Source organism: Ipomoea nil, unplaced genomic scaffold (assembly GCF_001879475.1).
Source record: "Ipomoea nil cultivar Tokyo-kokei standard unplaced genomic scaffold, Asagao_1.1 scaffold0322, whole genome shotgun sequence".
Taxonomy (NCBI): domain Eukaryota; kingdom Viridiplantae; phylum Streptophyta; class Magnoliopsida; order Solanales; family Convolvulaceae; genus Ipomoea; species Ipomoea nil.
Window position 1 is genome coordinate 1341644 of NW_017616750.1, and position 15857 is coordinate 1357500.

Below are 15857 nucleotides of genomic sequence, written 5' to 3' on the forward strand. Positions count from 1 at the left end.
AGCTAGGGGAACCAAGCCTTGTTGTGTCAGCATACCATAAATTAGATTTGGATATGGCAGTCTGACTTTCTGTTCTCTCGGGTGCACTAAGGTCAACACATGACTAAAGATCCATTTCCCTAGATCGACTGGCTTTTTGGTCCCGATCCGATATATCAATCCTGTTAACGGCTTACTCACTGTATACATATGCGCTGAGGGTAGCCAGTTGTGAATCGCAATACGGTGCAGGATAACGAACTTGGAAGTAAACTCATAACTTGACAAGGCCTCAGAATCAGTTGAGGGCCACTCAGAGATTAGACCACCAGTTAAAGTTTTAGCAACCTCATCCCAATCTTCGATATCTTCCTCATCAACAGCAGGCAGTTTGTAGTAACCATTAATCACATCTGGTCCAAAAACATACCAATGTTTCCTGAAAAATATCTGGAGACAGTTCTCATGGGTTAAATCATCAATTGTCTCGTTAAGATTGTAGTAAAACTCGTAGGTCAGTAGCTTTATATAGGGTCCAACTTTGTGGACAGTGTTCATTAGCCCGGCTTCCTTCAACAAGGGCACTACATCACACACAGAGTTTAGCTACTTTATATCAATATTCATTTGCACAATCAGATCTCTTTTTATCATTATTTCTCATTTTCTCCCTGCTTCTTTATCAATAAAAGTTGGTTGATAGTCTAGAGCTTCTCCTGTTTCTGGAGTAGATGGAGTAACACTTCTTCCTCTAGTCTTGGAGGTTCCTTTCATAGTTTTTCCTTTGGCAGCAGTAGGAGGAGCAAATGGGGTTTTTCCTTTTGAGATAGAACTTCTCATATTCTTGAATACTTGTTGTACTGGGGGATCTGCTGACTCAGAGACAGCTATTTTCCTTTTCTTCTCGGTACATGAGGTGATCATCTTTGGACAGTTTCGTTGACGTCGAGATAGGTGTTTTGGGAGACTTACAGGATTCCAGCTCAAATTTCTTAACAAGGTTCTTAGCATAATTTTCTTCTGAGACAAAGTATCCATCAGTGCCTTGTTTTACCTGAAGTCCCAGAAAGTAAGTCAGTTGACCAACCATGGACATTTCAAATTCCTTCTTCATGACTTCTACCAGCTCATCTGTATTCTTCTGAATAGTTGAGCCAAAGACAAGTAAAAGTGCGGAAAAGGTAAACATGTAACACAAGACAAAGAAAAATTTGTTTACCCAGTTCGATACAATGTGTATCTACATCTGGGGGACGATCACCGATGCGTCCAATCCACTAGAGGTGTTCATTCGGTTAACCAAACCGTTTTAACCGAACCGAATTAACCGAAATTTTTTTTGCTTTAACCGTTAACCGAACCGAAATTTACTCTACCGAATTGACCGAACCGAACTTTTTTTCGGTTAACCGATTAACCGAAATTTTTAATCCTAAAATTAAAATCCATAAAATAATTCCTAAAATAATAATTCCAATTAAAATAAAATACATATCATAATAAATTCAGATTATTATTTATTCTATTTGACATTTTGACTATTTATGATTTTAGTAATTATATATTTAATATTTAATATATTATATATTATATATATATTCCAAAATTCGATTAACCGACACTTTCGAACCGAATTAACCGTTAACCGAATTTTGGGAAAACCTTTAATCATTAACCGAACCGAAATATTTCGGTTCGAAAACGGTTAACCGAATTTCGTCGGTTCGGTCGGTTAACCGAAATTTTTCCGAAATTTGCACACCCCCACAATCCACTAACTCAACTTCAAAGTACAAAGGTGGAGAAGTACAATCTCACCCGAGTTGCTACACAAGGTAAGTACCCAATCTACCTTGAACTTAGTGGATTGTGAAGCCGGAGAGCTATGCACACAGAGGTCCACAGAAGTCCCTTCAATAGAGATCAATCTCTAGTGCAGTCCGCTTCTTGACGCAATCCTTCACTGTGTCCAACAGTTGCGTGATCTTGGCGTCCACTGGTTTAAGCTCAGTATGCCCTTCTCAAGTTCATCAACTCATATCACCATGAACAACCAGTCTTGAGAAGAGCTTTGGAGAACACGAGAGCAAACTTAGAATATAAGTGTTTTCTTTTGATTCAAGAGTGTATCGGAAGGATTCATAAGCTTCTCAATGAATCAGCACTTTAGTATATATATATATATATATATATATATATATATATATATATATATATATATATATATATATATATATATATATATATATATATATATATATATATATATATATATATATATATATATATATATATATATATATATATATATATTCTCTGGTTCAGGAAGGTCTCCGTGATCTAGCACTATACTTTGTCTTCCACGGCAATCAAATGCCTCCAGGGATCATTGTGGAGGTCCAACGAAGTGACCGGCATGGTCAGATTGGTGATCGGCATCTGGTTGTGACATCGGATGGACTATGGTCTTCTTCGTCCTTGGAGTCTTTGCCGTCGACGGAATCTGTGCAAGGGCAACCGGAGGGTGGTCGAGGGGTCGCGGTTGAGCGGCGAACAATTCCCACCAATCAGATTGAGGATCTCCGGTGTCCAGAATTAGCGGAGTCAGCTCTACCACCGATAGGGTTCCGCCTTGCTATGGTGGCTGTCTCAACGGCGGGCGATTGCGAGACAATTTCATCCATGGCGGTTCCAGTGGTTGCACAGGCCGGCGATTGGTCTTCTTGTCCCCCCGTTACCTTTTTTGGGACCCAGCGAAGTGATCGCCATGGTCGGATTGAAGCTTGAGGGCTGTTTGAGAAGATGGGTGATCGGACGATCGCGGAGCAAAATTGCAATCGTGCCCTAGTCTCCTCTATGGCGGCTCCAACGCACATACAGGTTGGTAATGGCTGCTCTGGCCCTCCCGGTGTCGTCGTAGAGACACAACAGAAGGATCGACACTCTTAATTTGACAATCCAATGACGGTTGCGAAGTTGGGTGGTCCGACTCAACCATCGGCTATAGCAGCTTTCCAGGTGGAGCAGGCTTTGCATGGCCAATCCAAGGGTGGCAATGGTCAGGAGAGGGTGTTGCGATCACTTCCCGTTACTCAGAGTGAGGATCGTCGACATTCTGATTTCCCGAAGTCAATTGCACCGGTGGGGGTTTCGGCCAGTTGCGGAGGCTACCAATATTTGTGATGATGGTAGAGGTAGAATAGGAAATAACAACTTTAGGCTATTCCTAATAACTCAGGAATAGCCTAATATCAGGGGTGGGTGGGGGGGGGGGGGGAATCTGTATTCCCCTTGCAAAGGGAATATGTCATTTCCGTGAACAATGTTAACGATCCTGGGAATAGAAGTTTTTATCAAACAAAGGAATAGGCCTATTACTGGGAATGCTATTCCATTCCAGGCCTATTCCACAAACCAAACGTGTCATTAGTGAAGTTAAATCATTTGAGTCAAATTAAAATAAAAGTTTATGGGTATTAAGAGACGCACTGTGAAATTCTTGCAACAATTCTTGGGTGAGTACTCATGGGAGACAACACTTAAAGAATTTCCTAATTATATAAAAAATAATTAAAAGTTAAAACGTGTTTGGAGTGCATCTCAAGCATTTTCACAAGTGTAGGGACCTCACTTTATCCTTTAGATAAATTTACTATTGGAAAAATAACATTAAATGACATTTTTAAGTGGCTATTTTGTGGTACAATTATTAGTGGGGTCCACTTTCGAAATGGGTTGGTCAAAGTGGATTCGGGTTATTCGTAGTGAGACGAAGAGATTGATATATTGTACGCTCAAAACTAGGGATGGCAATGGGGCGAGGTGGGTGCGGGGGATATATCCACCGCCCCCGCACCCGCATTCCCAACCCACTCCCCGCACCCGCGCGGGTAATGAAATTCATACCCCATACCCGCCCCCACGGGGATTTTGCGGGTGCGGGTAATACCCAACCCGCAACTCTAATTATTGATATTACACTTAAATTTAATAAAAAATTTAAACTACAATTCTTATTATCACATGGATTTTTTTTATAAGTTTGAACATAACTCTAAAATTTAATAAGAGCCAATGAAGTTAATCCTTAATTGGAACTAAAATTGTGTTGGTAGTATAAATTGTATTAAGTGTTTACTCATTATGTTATTTGTGTTGTTCTTACTCAATTTTCATTAACAAAAAACTAAGAAGTTTAATTCATTATGCATTTTTAATTATAAAATATACATAAACTTATATAATAAATGGCTACTAATAACAATATATATAAGTGCGGGTGCGGGTGCAGGGCGGGGATACATCCCCCTGCATCCGCCCCCATACCCACGCGGGTATACAAAACTCCCCCATACCCGCACCCATTACCCAAATTGTGCGGGTTTTTTAAAACCCGTAGGGGCGGGGATGCGGGGAACCCATTGGGTGCGGGTAGAATTGCCATCTCTACTCAAAACGGATAATGGGTGAATGAGATATTGATTCTCAAAGTAGACCCATTGAGTTGGAAAAATGAAGGGAAAAAGATGAGTTTTTGTCCCACATTGGTTTGAGAAGTGGATTTGCACCACTATTTATACAAGGGTTTTTTATAAGCTTATTAAATAGTATAGCATAGAGTCTCTTTCTCACACAGAGGGGAGTGCAAATCAAATCCTAAACTGAGCTTGAAAAAGCTTGATTCAAGCCTAAACTTGTTATTTTGTATTAATTCCAATTTTAATTTTGAATTAAATCTCAAATAATGGTTGTTGTTTCATATGTTACAAAACGTGCATTGAATGCCATCATGAATGTTATTAAGTACTCCATCGCCTATATAAGCTTGGTAGGGGCGGTAGGTTTTAAACAGTGAAAAAGGTAGAAAGAAGAAACACACGACATAAATCACATTTTCTTCTCCAAAACTCTGCTCCTACTCCGTTCTTGAAACTGTGTTTTGCCCGTGCTCTTGTTCGCCGGTTTCATTCGTTTGGGTGCTCCAACGTTGAACCGTAGTACGTTTTATCCTGGGAAACCTAGGCTACAACGCTCCTACCACTTTTGGGAGGTAGTAAATACGGTTTTAAGGAAAGAATGTTTCACTCGACTCGTACTTACCCTCTTTCTTCATCTCCTTTCTTTTGGGCTTTGGGATTATGCTGTAAGCATTAAATCCTTTCTCATTTCTTGTTGGTTGGAATTATAATCTGGAGGATTATAAATTCCATTTTGGTTGATATATATATATATATATATATATATATATATATATATATATATATATATATATATATATATATATATATATATATATATATAGGAAAAAGTTCAAATGCGGCAGGGGCTTTAGGTGCGGCGGTGCGGCCATATCAGCATCGTCCATTCTGCTTAATCTAACGGCAACGGCAATTTCTGAAGATTTGAAATTTGAAGATTTAAGTGCGTCTTAGTAAGTGGGGTGTATTATGATAATTATAGTGGTCATTTATATCGGTCGCTTGACAGAATACACCAACAGTGTTAACAAAAGACACCAATAGTGTTAGGAATAAGCACAACTATGAAATGCACAAATAGACCAAAAAAACACACAAAACACCCAAAAATACACCATATAACTCACCACCCCAATGGTGTATTTCCGAACACTTTGTGGTGCTTTTATTATACCTAATGGTGCGTTCTAGTGATGCGTATCTAATTTGTGCATGTGTATTTTGGTATGCATTTTCTAACATGGATGGTGTATATTTGTATAACTATTAGTGCGCCCGCAATGACTGCACGGGAAGGCGCGGACGCACCTAAACTTGGCACCAACACGAATCCTCAAATACACCACAGTAAGGTTAATAATGCACCAATAACGAACATAAAACACACAACACTATGATTTGATCTATTCTGGTGTCCAATGATGACTTTAACCTTGCAGTTCGCATAGTGTGAGAACGTGTGCGAAAATATTGGAGAAGCCTTGATGAATGTGATTCATTGAATTTATCGAATCTAGTGGCCTGTAATTGACCACACCTCTGCGCCTAAAGCCCCTGCCGCACTTGAACCTTCCCCTCTCTCTCTCTCTCTCTCTCTCTCTCTCTCTCTATATATATATATATATATATATATATATATATATATATATATATATATATATATATATATATATATATATATATATATATATATATAACCGTGGGGATCTGATTTATATATATTTGTGTGTGTATATATAATTCAGAATATTATTATATAACCGTGGGGATCTGATTTATATATATTTGTGTGTGTATATATAATTCAGAATATAAAATAATATTTATATATATATATATATATATATATATATATATATATATATTTTTTTTTTTTTTTGTGTGTGAATATATATATTATATTATTTTTGGTAAATCGACTTGGTTCAATATTTTCCAACACTTACTTCATTGTGAACTATTTTCTTAATTTATTATCCCAGATTTATGTTGTGTAGTATATTATAGTACTTCTATTATTGTTTGAGTTACTTCTTTTGAAAATATACAAAAATAAATTGTATTATTTGTTAAAGTATGTGTTCGTGTGTGCGTTTAAAAAAATTTCATCTTGCGAAACTGGTGGGGGGAAATAGATGTGTCTATCCTAGACTAAGTTAGGATGCATGTGTGGTATTCATGAAAGATGAAACCTCTCTGAGATTATAATCCATGTTGTGCATGTCTTGGTTCTTCATTGTTGTAAAAGAAGTGTTAAAAGAAAAAAATTGTTAGCATGTGAATTACACCATTCCAAAATACACACAAAGAACTTAATTATCCAGTAATTTTGATTTGGGCAATTAGCATACAATCTGACTTCTTTGAAACTAATTCTGCCAATACCAACCAATAACAAAAAACACTCATTTGGGTGAGTATCCATGTCCAAAATTATACCTTTGGATAGAATTCATATTATGTATAATTTTGTTACTCAAGAGAAATATAATTTCTCTATAACACAAAGCTCTCTATTCATGTCTCACTCCCTATTACTAAGTTCAGTTATTCTATTTCTTAAGATGAACCTAAAGAGTATATATATATATATATATATATATATATATATATATATATATATATATAGCGAGTGAGAGTGTTGGATAATAAATGGTAAACACTCAGGTTTGCTGGGAAAAATGATGATTTTATTCCATTTCTATTTCTGCTAATTTATACACAACTAACAGAGAGGATAATAACTCAACAAACATCTCTAGAATATCTCAACAACTAAAAATTAAAAAGAAAAGATAATGAAAGACTAATTCAAAGCAAAACCAATATGCAGTAATTCCAGTAAATATAGCATTTTCTATCACTCCTCCTTGCTATTTTTGCTGCAAACTCCAATCTTCTCTCTCAATACATCAAATCTTGATCTTGGCAATCCCTTTGTCAGAATATCAGCTAGTTGAACACCAGTCCGCAGTGAACCAAGTTAACTTCATTTGCTTTTTGAACTTCTCTAACTAAATAAAGCTTAACTTTTTGAAGTGTTTAGTCTTGCCATGAAAGACTAGATTTCTTGAAATTGCTATAGCTGCCTGGTTGTCCACAAAAATTGTTGTTGCTTCCTCTTGGGTCATCTTTAGATCAATCTGTAATTTCCTTAACCAAAGAGCTTCATTAACAGCTAAAGATGCTGCAACATACTCAGCTTCAACGGTTGATTGTGCCACGACATCCTACTTTGTTGAACTCCAACTAAAACAACCAGATCCAAAACTGAAAAAATATCCAAATATACTTCTCATATCGTTTAATGAACCTGCCCAATCACTGTCAGAATAACCATGAAGAAAACAACTTCTCTGCTTTTTCAAACTTCAAATAGTCAAGAGTTCCCTTTATATACCTAAGAATCATCCTCTTTGCTGCTGTATAATGCAACTCACTAGCACAATGCATAGATCTTGATAATAAACTTACAGAAAACATTATATCGGGCCTTGTTGTTGTCAAGAACATAAGCCATCCAATAATACTCCTATACATTGGCTTGTCAATCTTCTCAGCACCATCATCTTTGCTGAATTTTTCATTTTGAGAAAGAGGAGTACTTACTGACTTGCAGCTTTCCATGTTGAATTTCTTCAACACCTCCCTAGCATATTTTTGGTGTCCAATATAAATTCTATTTTGAGTTTGTTGAACCTCCACGCCTAGGAAAAAATTCATTTCTCCTAGATCTGTCATTTCAAAAGCTTGCATCATTTGAGTCTTAAATTCATTTATTAGCTTCATATTGCTTCCTATCACAAACAAGTCATCAACATAGAGTGAAATAGCAATCAAATCATCATCAACAACTTTAGTATACAAGGTTGATTCACTCTTGGCTTTGTTGAACCTCATGTTCTGCAATTCATCATCAATTTTGCTATATCAGACCCTTGGAGCATGTTTTAGGCCATACAAGGCCTTTTAAGCAAGTAAAACTTACTTGAATTTGTTGCGAAACCTTTAGGTTGCTCAACAAAAATTTCTTTTCTAAATAGAAATTTAAGAATGCTAACTTTACATCAAATTGATAAATCCGCCATTGCTTTTGTGTTGCAAATGCTAAGAGAAACCTTATAGTTTCTAACCTTGCCACAGGTGTAAACGTTTTTGAATAGTTGACACCATATAGCCGAGCATAACCCTTCACAACCAGCTTTGCTTTATGCTTGTTAACGTAGCCATCATCATTAAGTTTGGTTTGGTAAACCCACTTCACACCAATGATCCTCTTATGTTCAGGCCAACCACAAGTTGCCAGGTTTTGTTTTTCTCAATCATTCTCATCTTCTCCATTACAGCAATCCATTTTTGGTCTTTAGTAGCATAATCATACCATGCGGGTTCAAGTACTGCTACATTACACCTTTAATAAATTTTAGCAAGTGACCTTGTACCTCTTACATGAATATCATCAATTCTTTCATCTTCAAGAACCTCTTCTGATTCTTCTTTGATATTTTCAGGTTCATTTTTGTCCCAACTCCATCTAGCAGTTTCATCAAACTTGACGCCTCTACATACTTTCAACTTACCTGTTAAAGGCTGAAAAATTCTATAACCCTTTGTGACATTACTATAACCAACAAAAACTCCATATTCTGTCTTTGGATCTAGCTTCTCTCATTTTACATCTAGAACACGAGTGAAACATAGAGAACCAAATATTTTTAAATTAAGAACAAAAGGCTTAAAATCATACCATACTTCAAAATGTGTTTTTCATGTTAACACTTTAGTTGGTAACCTATTTAGCAAAAACACAATTGTATTAACTACCTTTTCTCAAAACATTATTGGCATTCCTTTCTCAAACAGCAAACATCGAGCCATATCCATAACAGTTCTATTCTTCCTCTCACTCACTCAATTTTGCTGAGGAGTGTAGATTACAATGAATTGATGTTCAATTCCTGCATCTTCACAAAACTTAGCAAATCTATCAGCAGTATATTCAGTACCATTATCAGACCGAATTACTTTAATTTTGCAACCACTTTGATTTTCAATCCATGATTTAAATTCCAAAAAACATCAGCAACTTCACTCTTTTGTTTAAGAAAATATACCTAACACATTTGAGTAAAATCATCAATGAAAAGTATAAAGTATTCGCTGCCATTTATATAAACATTCTTCATACCTCCACAAACATCAGTATGAATGAGTTGAAGTTTTTCGGTTGCCCTCCATGAATGTTATATGCTTGATTAAGAAAAAGTGGTGAAAGTGGATACAGAAAATGATCTAGTGACAGTGACCGGGAAACTGGACGTGAAGGCGATGGTGGAGGATTTGAAGAAGCATCTAGGGGGAAAATGTTGCAGACATACCATTGTTGTGAACGAAGGAGAAAGAAATATAGGTGAAAAGACAACTTTGTCCTCAGACTTAACGCCCCTTTGACAACAAACCTAACTGAGGACCACGTGTGGTAATTTTTTTAAAACTAGTAGGACATCTAGTGGTCATTTTAAAGTCGGAGGACCACACCTGGTAATACCTTAATACTCAGAGGACCATTGGAGGTATTAACTTATACGAGAAATGACCGGTTTGCCCTCACACTTAGCGCCCATTTGACACCAATCCTAACGGAGGACCGAGTAGTTATTTTTTAAAACTCGGAAGACGTCTCGTGGTCGTTTTAAACTCGAAAGATTACACCCGGTAAAATTGAAGCATGTGCTCCATCTCAACTAAAAGACTAAGCTGGCAGTTGGATTGCACATTAATGGATGACCTTTGGTCTAGCTCTAATACCAAATTAAAGCATGTACTCTATCTCAAATAAAAGACTAAGCGGATAGTTGGATTGCACATTAATACTTATATGCTCAATAGGTAATACCTTAATAATCACCGGACCATTGAAGGGATTAACTCAAAAGAATTTCAATTCCCCACGGCCGCACCAACCGGATTCTATAATCTATACAAGTCGACTTTCTGTTGTTATACTCTGACTCTTTTAGGTAGGTCAGTAGGTGTGCTATTGGATAATCATCCTCAATCCTCATAAAATTTAATTAATCCTTCAACCTCCGCGGCGATCAGAAGCAATTTCGTCAACATGGAAGCTCAGAGCTCAACCGTAACTTCAAGAATCTCTCCTTTTTGTTGTTGTTGTTTTTGTGCTTTTCATTTTCATCGTTTATTTTTTCAATTTCTTTACATTATTTTACTAACTAGATGATAGATAACGGCTAGTTCTTACATATATAGTTTCTATGATCTTTAGAACTGGAACTGAAGAATGTAAGGTGACCCAGAACGTGAAATGTTCTATTTGTTTGTTGGTTAATTAATTGATACAGAGTTCAAAAATAATACGGCTTGTTTGAAATCATCAGCTGCCATATTACAAAAAAATTGTTAACGGATAAATATTTTGTTTTCTGGGTTTAAATTGCAAACTTATATGTCTAATAATTTCAGAAACCTTTATATCAATCATTGGGTTTATCAGGGTTTCATAGAAAGCGGAGATTGTGGTATGCCAGAGATTCATGACTGTGCTATCAGGCTGGTTAGTTTGTTTTCTGGTTATATATAAATATATATATAAATTCATGTTCCACACGCAGAACATTTTATGATGCAAATCATTAATTGCAGAGGGTGAACCCTCGAAGGCGAAAAGATAAAGTTTTTATTGGTTGTGGTGCTGGTTTTGGAGGTGATCGACCATTTGCAGCTCTAAAGTTGCTTCAGAAGGTCAAGGAATTAGACTATCTAGTATTGGAGTGTTTGGCAGAACGTACCCTTGCTGAACGCTATCAGGCAATAAAATCCGGTGGCAAGGGCTATGATCCCCGTAGTATGTTCTTATTATTTAGAATCAACATCTTGAGTGCTGTGCTGAAATTGTATACCAATGTATATGCACATATTTAGTTCCATTTGTAGAAAATCATCACTGTGCAATTATTGACTGTGAGTAATTTATACAGTATCTGACTGGATGCAATTTCTCTTACCTTTGGCTATGGAGAGGGGAGTTTGTATTATTACCAACATGGGTGCAAGTAATTATCCTTTTCACATTTGTCTTTGAGTGATCTTTACGTTCTGTTTGGTAACCTGTATCTTTGCAATTTGGCTGAAGAGGATCCACATGGTGCTCGTGATGAGGTTTTAAGAATTGCAGGCAGACTGGGTATCAGTATTACAGTTGGTCTGGCCTATCAGCATAAAGTCACTAGATCAGGTAATTTTTCACATCATAGAGGATAAGATTTAAGAAGACTAATGGTGATGGCATCAAGAATCTAGTATGGATTTGTGACCTTTTTTTTTTTTTTTCTTATTGACATGCAGATTTGAAGGATGACGTGAGAGATGTTGATGGTGTAAGGTTTGCTAATCCTTAGAGTATGTTTCTGTAATTTATATGGAGTATGAATTAAAGGAGGTTGTTTCTTCAGTAATCGGAGTAGCCATAGCGAATATTTGACTAAAATTATGATTGTTATATCTTGTGTGTCCTTTTTCTATTTTAGCTCTTGGTTGCATTCATTTATTTCTCATTTTAAGTGAGGGTGACGCTAAATATGACTTGAAAATAGGAAAATTTAACACTTTTTATGTGCCTGATTTTATGCAGGATGTTAGTGTGTATCTGGGAGCAGCTCCCATTGTTGAATGTCTTGAGAGATATAGACCAAATCTTGTTATTACTTCTCGAGTAGCTGATGCTGCCTTGTTCTTGGCTCCAATGGTATGAAATTGGATAAGATTTTAATTTCTGTTTGTCCTGTTTTCCCAAACTTGTTAGAGTGATACTACCCTCCTTCTAAATGTTGAAAATGGAGAACTAACTACTCACTATCCGCAAACCTTGTCACTTGGCGTTTCTAAATGTTGGGGCAAAATTTGGTTTGAAATGTGAATTGTTGTCCCCATTTCACCATGAATTAACCGTAAAGTGATTGATCCAGAACAGGTTGGTAAAAGTATAGAATTGTGCTTTCGATACTTGGGAAGAAATCTTCCTTACCTCTGCTTTGAAACCATACCTTGTGATTGACTGGAAACTCACCCTATGATGTTCCGATTTTGAGATTTTGTTGGGGAACACAAAACTTCTTTTGGAAATACTAGTTATACTACGGTACACTAGCCATTGTGTATATGGATATTGTAACATGGTAGAAGAGAATTGGGAAGGACTAGAAACTTAAGAAGACTGTTTCATTAACCTGGACTCCTTGCAGAGGCAGGGAGAAAAGAATATTTTGGGACATCTGATTCCGCTTTTGTTAGCTGGTTCTCTTTTGTAGATATGTTCATCTAGTGGTAGATGCACTTGTGCAGATTCTAATCAGTGTAATTCCTTTTGGAGTTAATTCCAATTTTGATCTCTTCACTATTCTGTTTTTATTTTCATTTTGGTCATTGGGTTCAAAATCAACTAGATTTGGTCCCCGATAATTGAAAATGTACCACTTCTAGTCTTCCATTAGTAGTGAAAGTCGCACATTTTCAATAGTAAAGGATGAAATTTGGCCGATTTTGAACTCAAGGACCAAAAATGGAATTAACCCTTCACTTTATATATCACGGACTACTAATATAATGGTATTACCAATCCATGGATAATTATTAATTTTACATAAGTTCAATGTTACTTTGAACTTTATAACCAGGTATATGAATTGGGTTGGAATTGGGATGAAACAATGCTGTTAGCCCAAGGTTCACTGGCTGGCCACCTGCTAGAGTGTGGTTGTCAGCTCACAGGAGGGTATTATATGCACCCAGGTAAATTTTCATTAGACTTTTCTCGTAAAATAACATTTGGTAATACCTGGGCACCTGATGTTTTTAATTAAAGGCACCAAGCGCAACTTCGCTTTAATTTTGTGCCATTCTTGTGTATGTATTGAGTGATACTTGTGTGACATTTGCATAGGAGACAAACACCGAAACATGTCCTTCCAAGATCTCCTAGATTTGTCTCTCCCATATGTGGAAGTTAAATATGATGGTTCAGTATGTGTGGCAAAGGCAGAAAGTAGCGGCGGGATTTTGAACTTTAGCACTTGTGCCGAGCAGCTTCTGTATGAGGTTGGGGATCCTGGAAGATACATTACCCCAGATGTTGTAAGTATTGTAATAAGTGTCTATGTGCCATATGGTTTGATAAGAGAAAATAATAGACTAGAATAAAATAGAGTAGATTTGAAGTTTTGAGCCCCTCATTTTCCCTTCATACAGATTGTAGATTTCCAAGATGTTGTATTTCAATCATTGTCAAAGGATAGGGTCCTCTGCATTGGAGCAAAACCACATGTAGAAGCAGTTCCTGATAAGTTGTTGCTGCTGGCTTCAAAGGTACTTCACGAAAGAGAGTGATATGAAATGCATCCAAAAGGAGGCGTTTCTTCATTTTTTTTTTTTTTTTCATACAACCAACCAAGGAACAATACTATTTCGAGGTTTTTTTTTTTTTTTTTTTTTTTTGGTCCCACAACTATGGGATCATCCCACATTTGGTCCCTGACTATTAATTTTTGCACATTTGGTCCCGTGACTTTCAAATTCTTGCTACATTTTGTCCCTCCGACCTAATCTTCGGTCACGGGTGACTTATCTTAAAAGGTAAAATTGTCATTCTTCATTACTTTTTTTTTGAACTTCTTGGGGAAGAGACCGGAAATGACAATTTTGCTCTTCAAGATAAGTCACTTGCCTAAAATTTGGTCACCGGTGACTGGAAATTAGGTCGAAGGGACCAAATGTGGAAATATTAATATTTGGGGATCAAATGTGGAAGTGATCCCATAGTCGTGGGACCAAAATTGGAAAAAACTCTTTGTTTCCATTAGTGGCACAGCCTTTTCTTATAAATTATAGCCAGCAGTTACAGGAAATTTTAAGACACTTCTTATCATGTTACTCTTGTAGGCACTCATTGGTGATATTCTTATTAATAATTGCAGGCGACTAAAGATCCAGTTGATGAAAATATTTATTTTAATTCGGTGAATCGACTCAATCGAGAATATTTATCGAAATCTTTCCAGTGGAACTCCTCTGGTTGACAATTGTCCTAGAGGAATTCATCTATCTTTAGTGCTGTAGATAAAAACATGTTCAAACTGTAGGATTATTATAATATTTCTTCATTTTCATTTGAGCACTTCAATAAAGTTATATGACTTATCAATATTACTTCCCTATCTCTCTGTATTTAACAATCATCTTTGTAACAAAGTGAAGGGTATATTCTTTTGTGCCTTATCTTGCAGTTGCCTTGTTTCACAGGACAAGGGGTGGAAAGGTTGGGGAGAGATATCGTATGGGGGTTATGAGTGTGTAAAACGTGCTGAAGCTGCTGAGTTCTTGGTGAGTAGTATCGTAGTCTTTAAATTCCCTAACTATAGGAGGTGCTTTTAAGCCCGTACCATACTCAGACGGCAAATTATTGTGTGGACCATGGTCCACACAGTGTTATGTGGACCATAACAAAAAGTACATTTTTAATATACTAAATGTACATTATTTTTGTATTGAATGTACATTATACAATATAATGTATACTCAGTACAAAAATAATGTACATCCCCTAAATATAATGTACATTATTTTTGAACTAAATGTACATTATTTTTGTACTGAATGTACATTATTTTATAATATACAAAATATGGTCCACACAATAATGATTGATACTCAGACAGTCAGACTAATCCCCGTTCACACCGGGTCGGCCCAATTAAGGGGCAAAGTGTTGGTCATATTGGTTTTTCCATATGAGAAGGGATTTTGAACTCCCGATCTCTCTTGAGGGATAAGAGTACACGGCCATTCAAGCCAACCAAGCTGGTTAATTTCTCTTTACCTCCTTGATAATACTAATATCGTGCTTCTAGAACTTCCCGTAAAATTTGTTATGATTGAGACTTCTGTTCTGAAAAGGAAACGCGGAATGATATTCAAGTTTGTAAATGCTGTTGACTACAGTTTTATATACGATCAGGTAAGGTCATGGATGGAAGAAGTTTATCCCGGTGTCAACAAACATATAATTTCCTACATAATAGGTCTGGATAGCCTAAAAGCAATCAGCATGGAGGCAAGAAATTGTGAAGATATTAGGCTTAGGATGGATGGCCTATTTGAGGAAGAAGAAATAGCTATCCAGTTTACCAAAGAATTCACAGCTTTGTACACAAATGGCCCAGCTGGTGGTGGAGGTGTCAGGTCTTTCTCTATCACTTGTACACATTTGCATTTAAATTTATATAAACTACAGCTTGTTGTTGAAACCAGACTCTTAATATGCAGTACCGGGTGCAAGAAAGAGATTATACTGGAGAAAGGATTGGTATCTCTCTCTCTCTCTCTCTC

At 36.5% G+C, this 15857-nt stretch overlaps 1 protein-coding gene across 3 annotated transcripts in view; it reads left to right on the top strand.

Moving 5' to 3' along the window:
* Positions 1-10480: 10480 nt before the first annotated feature.
* The window catches only part of LOC109171624, a 6850-nt gene continuing 1473 nt past the window's right edge, over positions 10481-15857 (top strand). Inside the window, exons 1-13 of one of the 3 annotated variants that reach the window (XM_019320681.1) lie at positions 10481-10596; positions 10972-11031; positions 11121-11322; positions 11456-11530; positions 11611-11712; positions 11823-11854; positions 12109-12222; positions 13151-13265; positions 13417-13607; positions 13722-13838; positions 14772-14852; positions 15487-15710; positions 15795-15834. In XM_019320681.1, the coding sequence (XP_019176226.1) occupies positions 10576-10596; positions 10972-11031; positions 11121-11322; positions 11456-11530; positions 11611-11712; positions 11823-11854; positions 12109-12222; positions 13151-13265; positions 13417-13607; positions 13722-13838; positions 14772-14852; positions 15487-15710; positions 15795-15834 (1374 nt within the window). In that variant the 5' untranslated portion in view covers positions 10481-10575. The other 2 variants (XM_019320680.1, XM_019320682.1) reach the window with 2 other exon arrangements.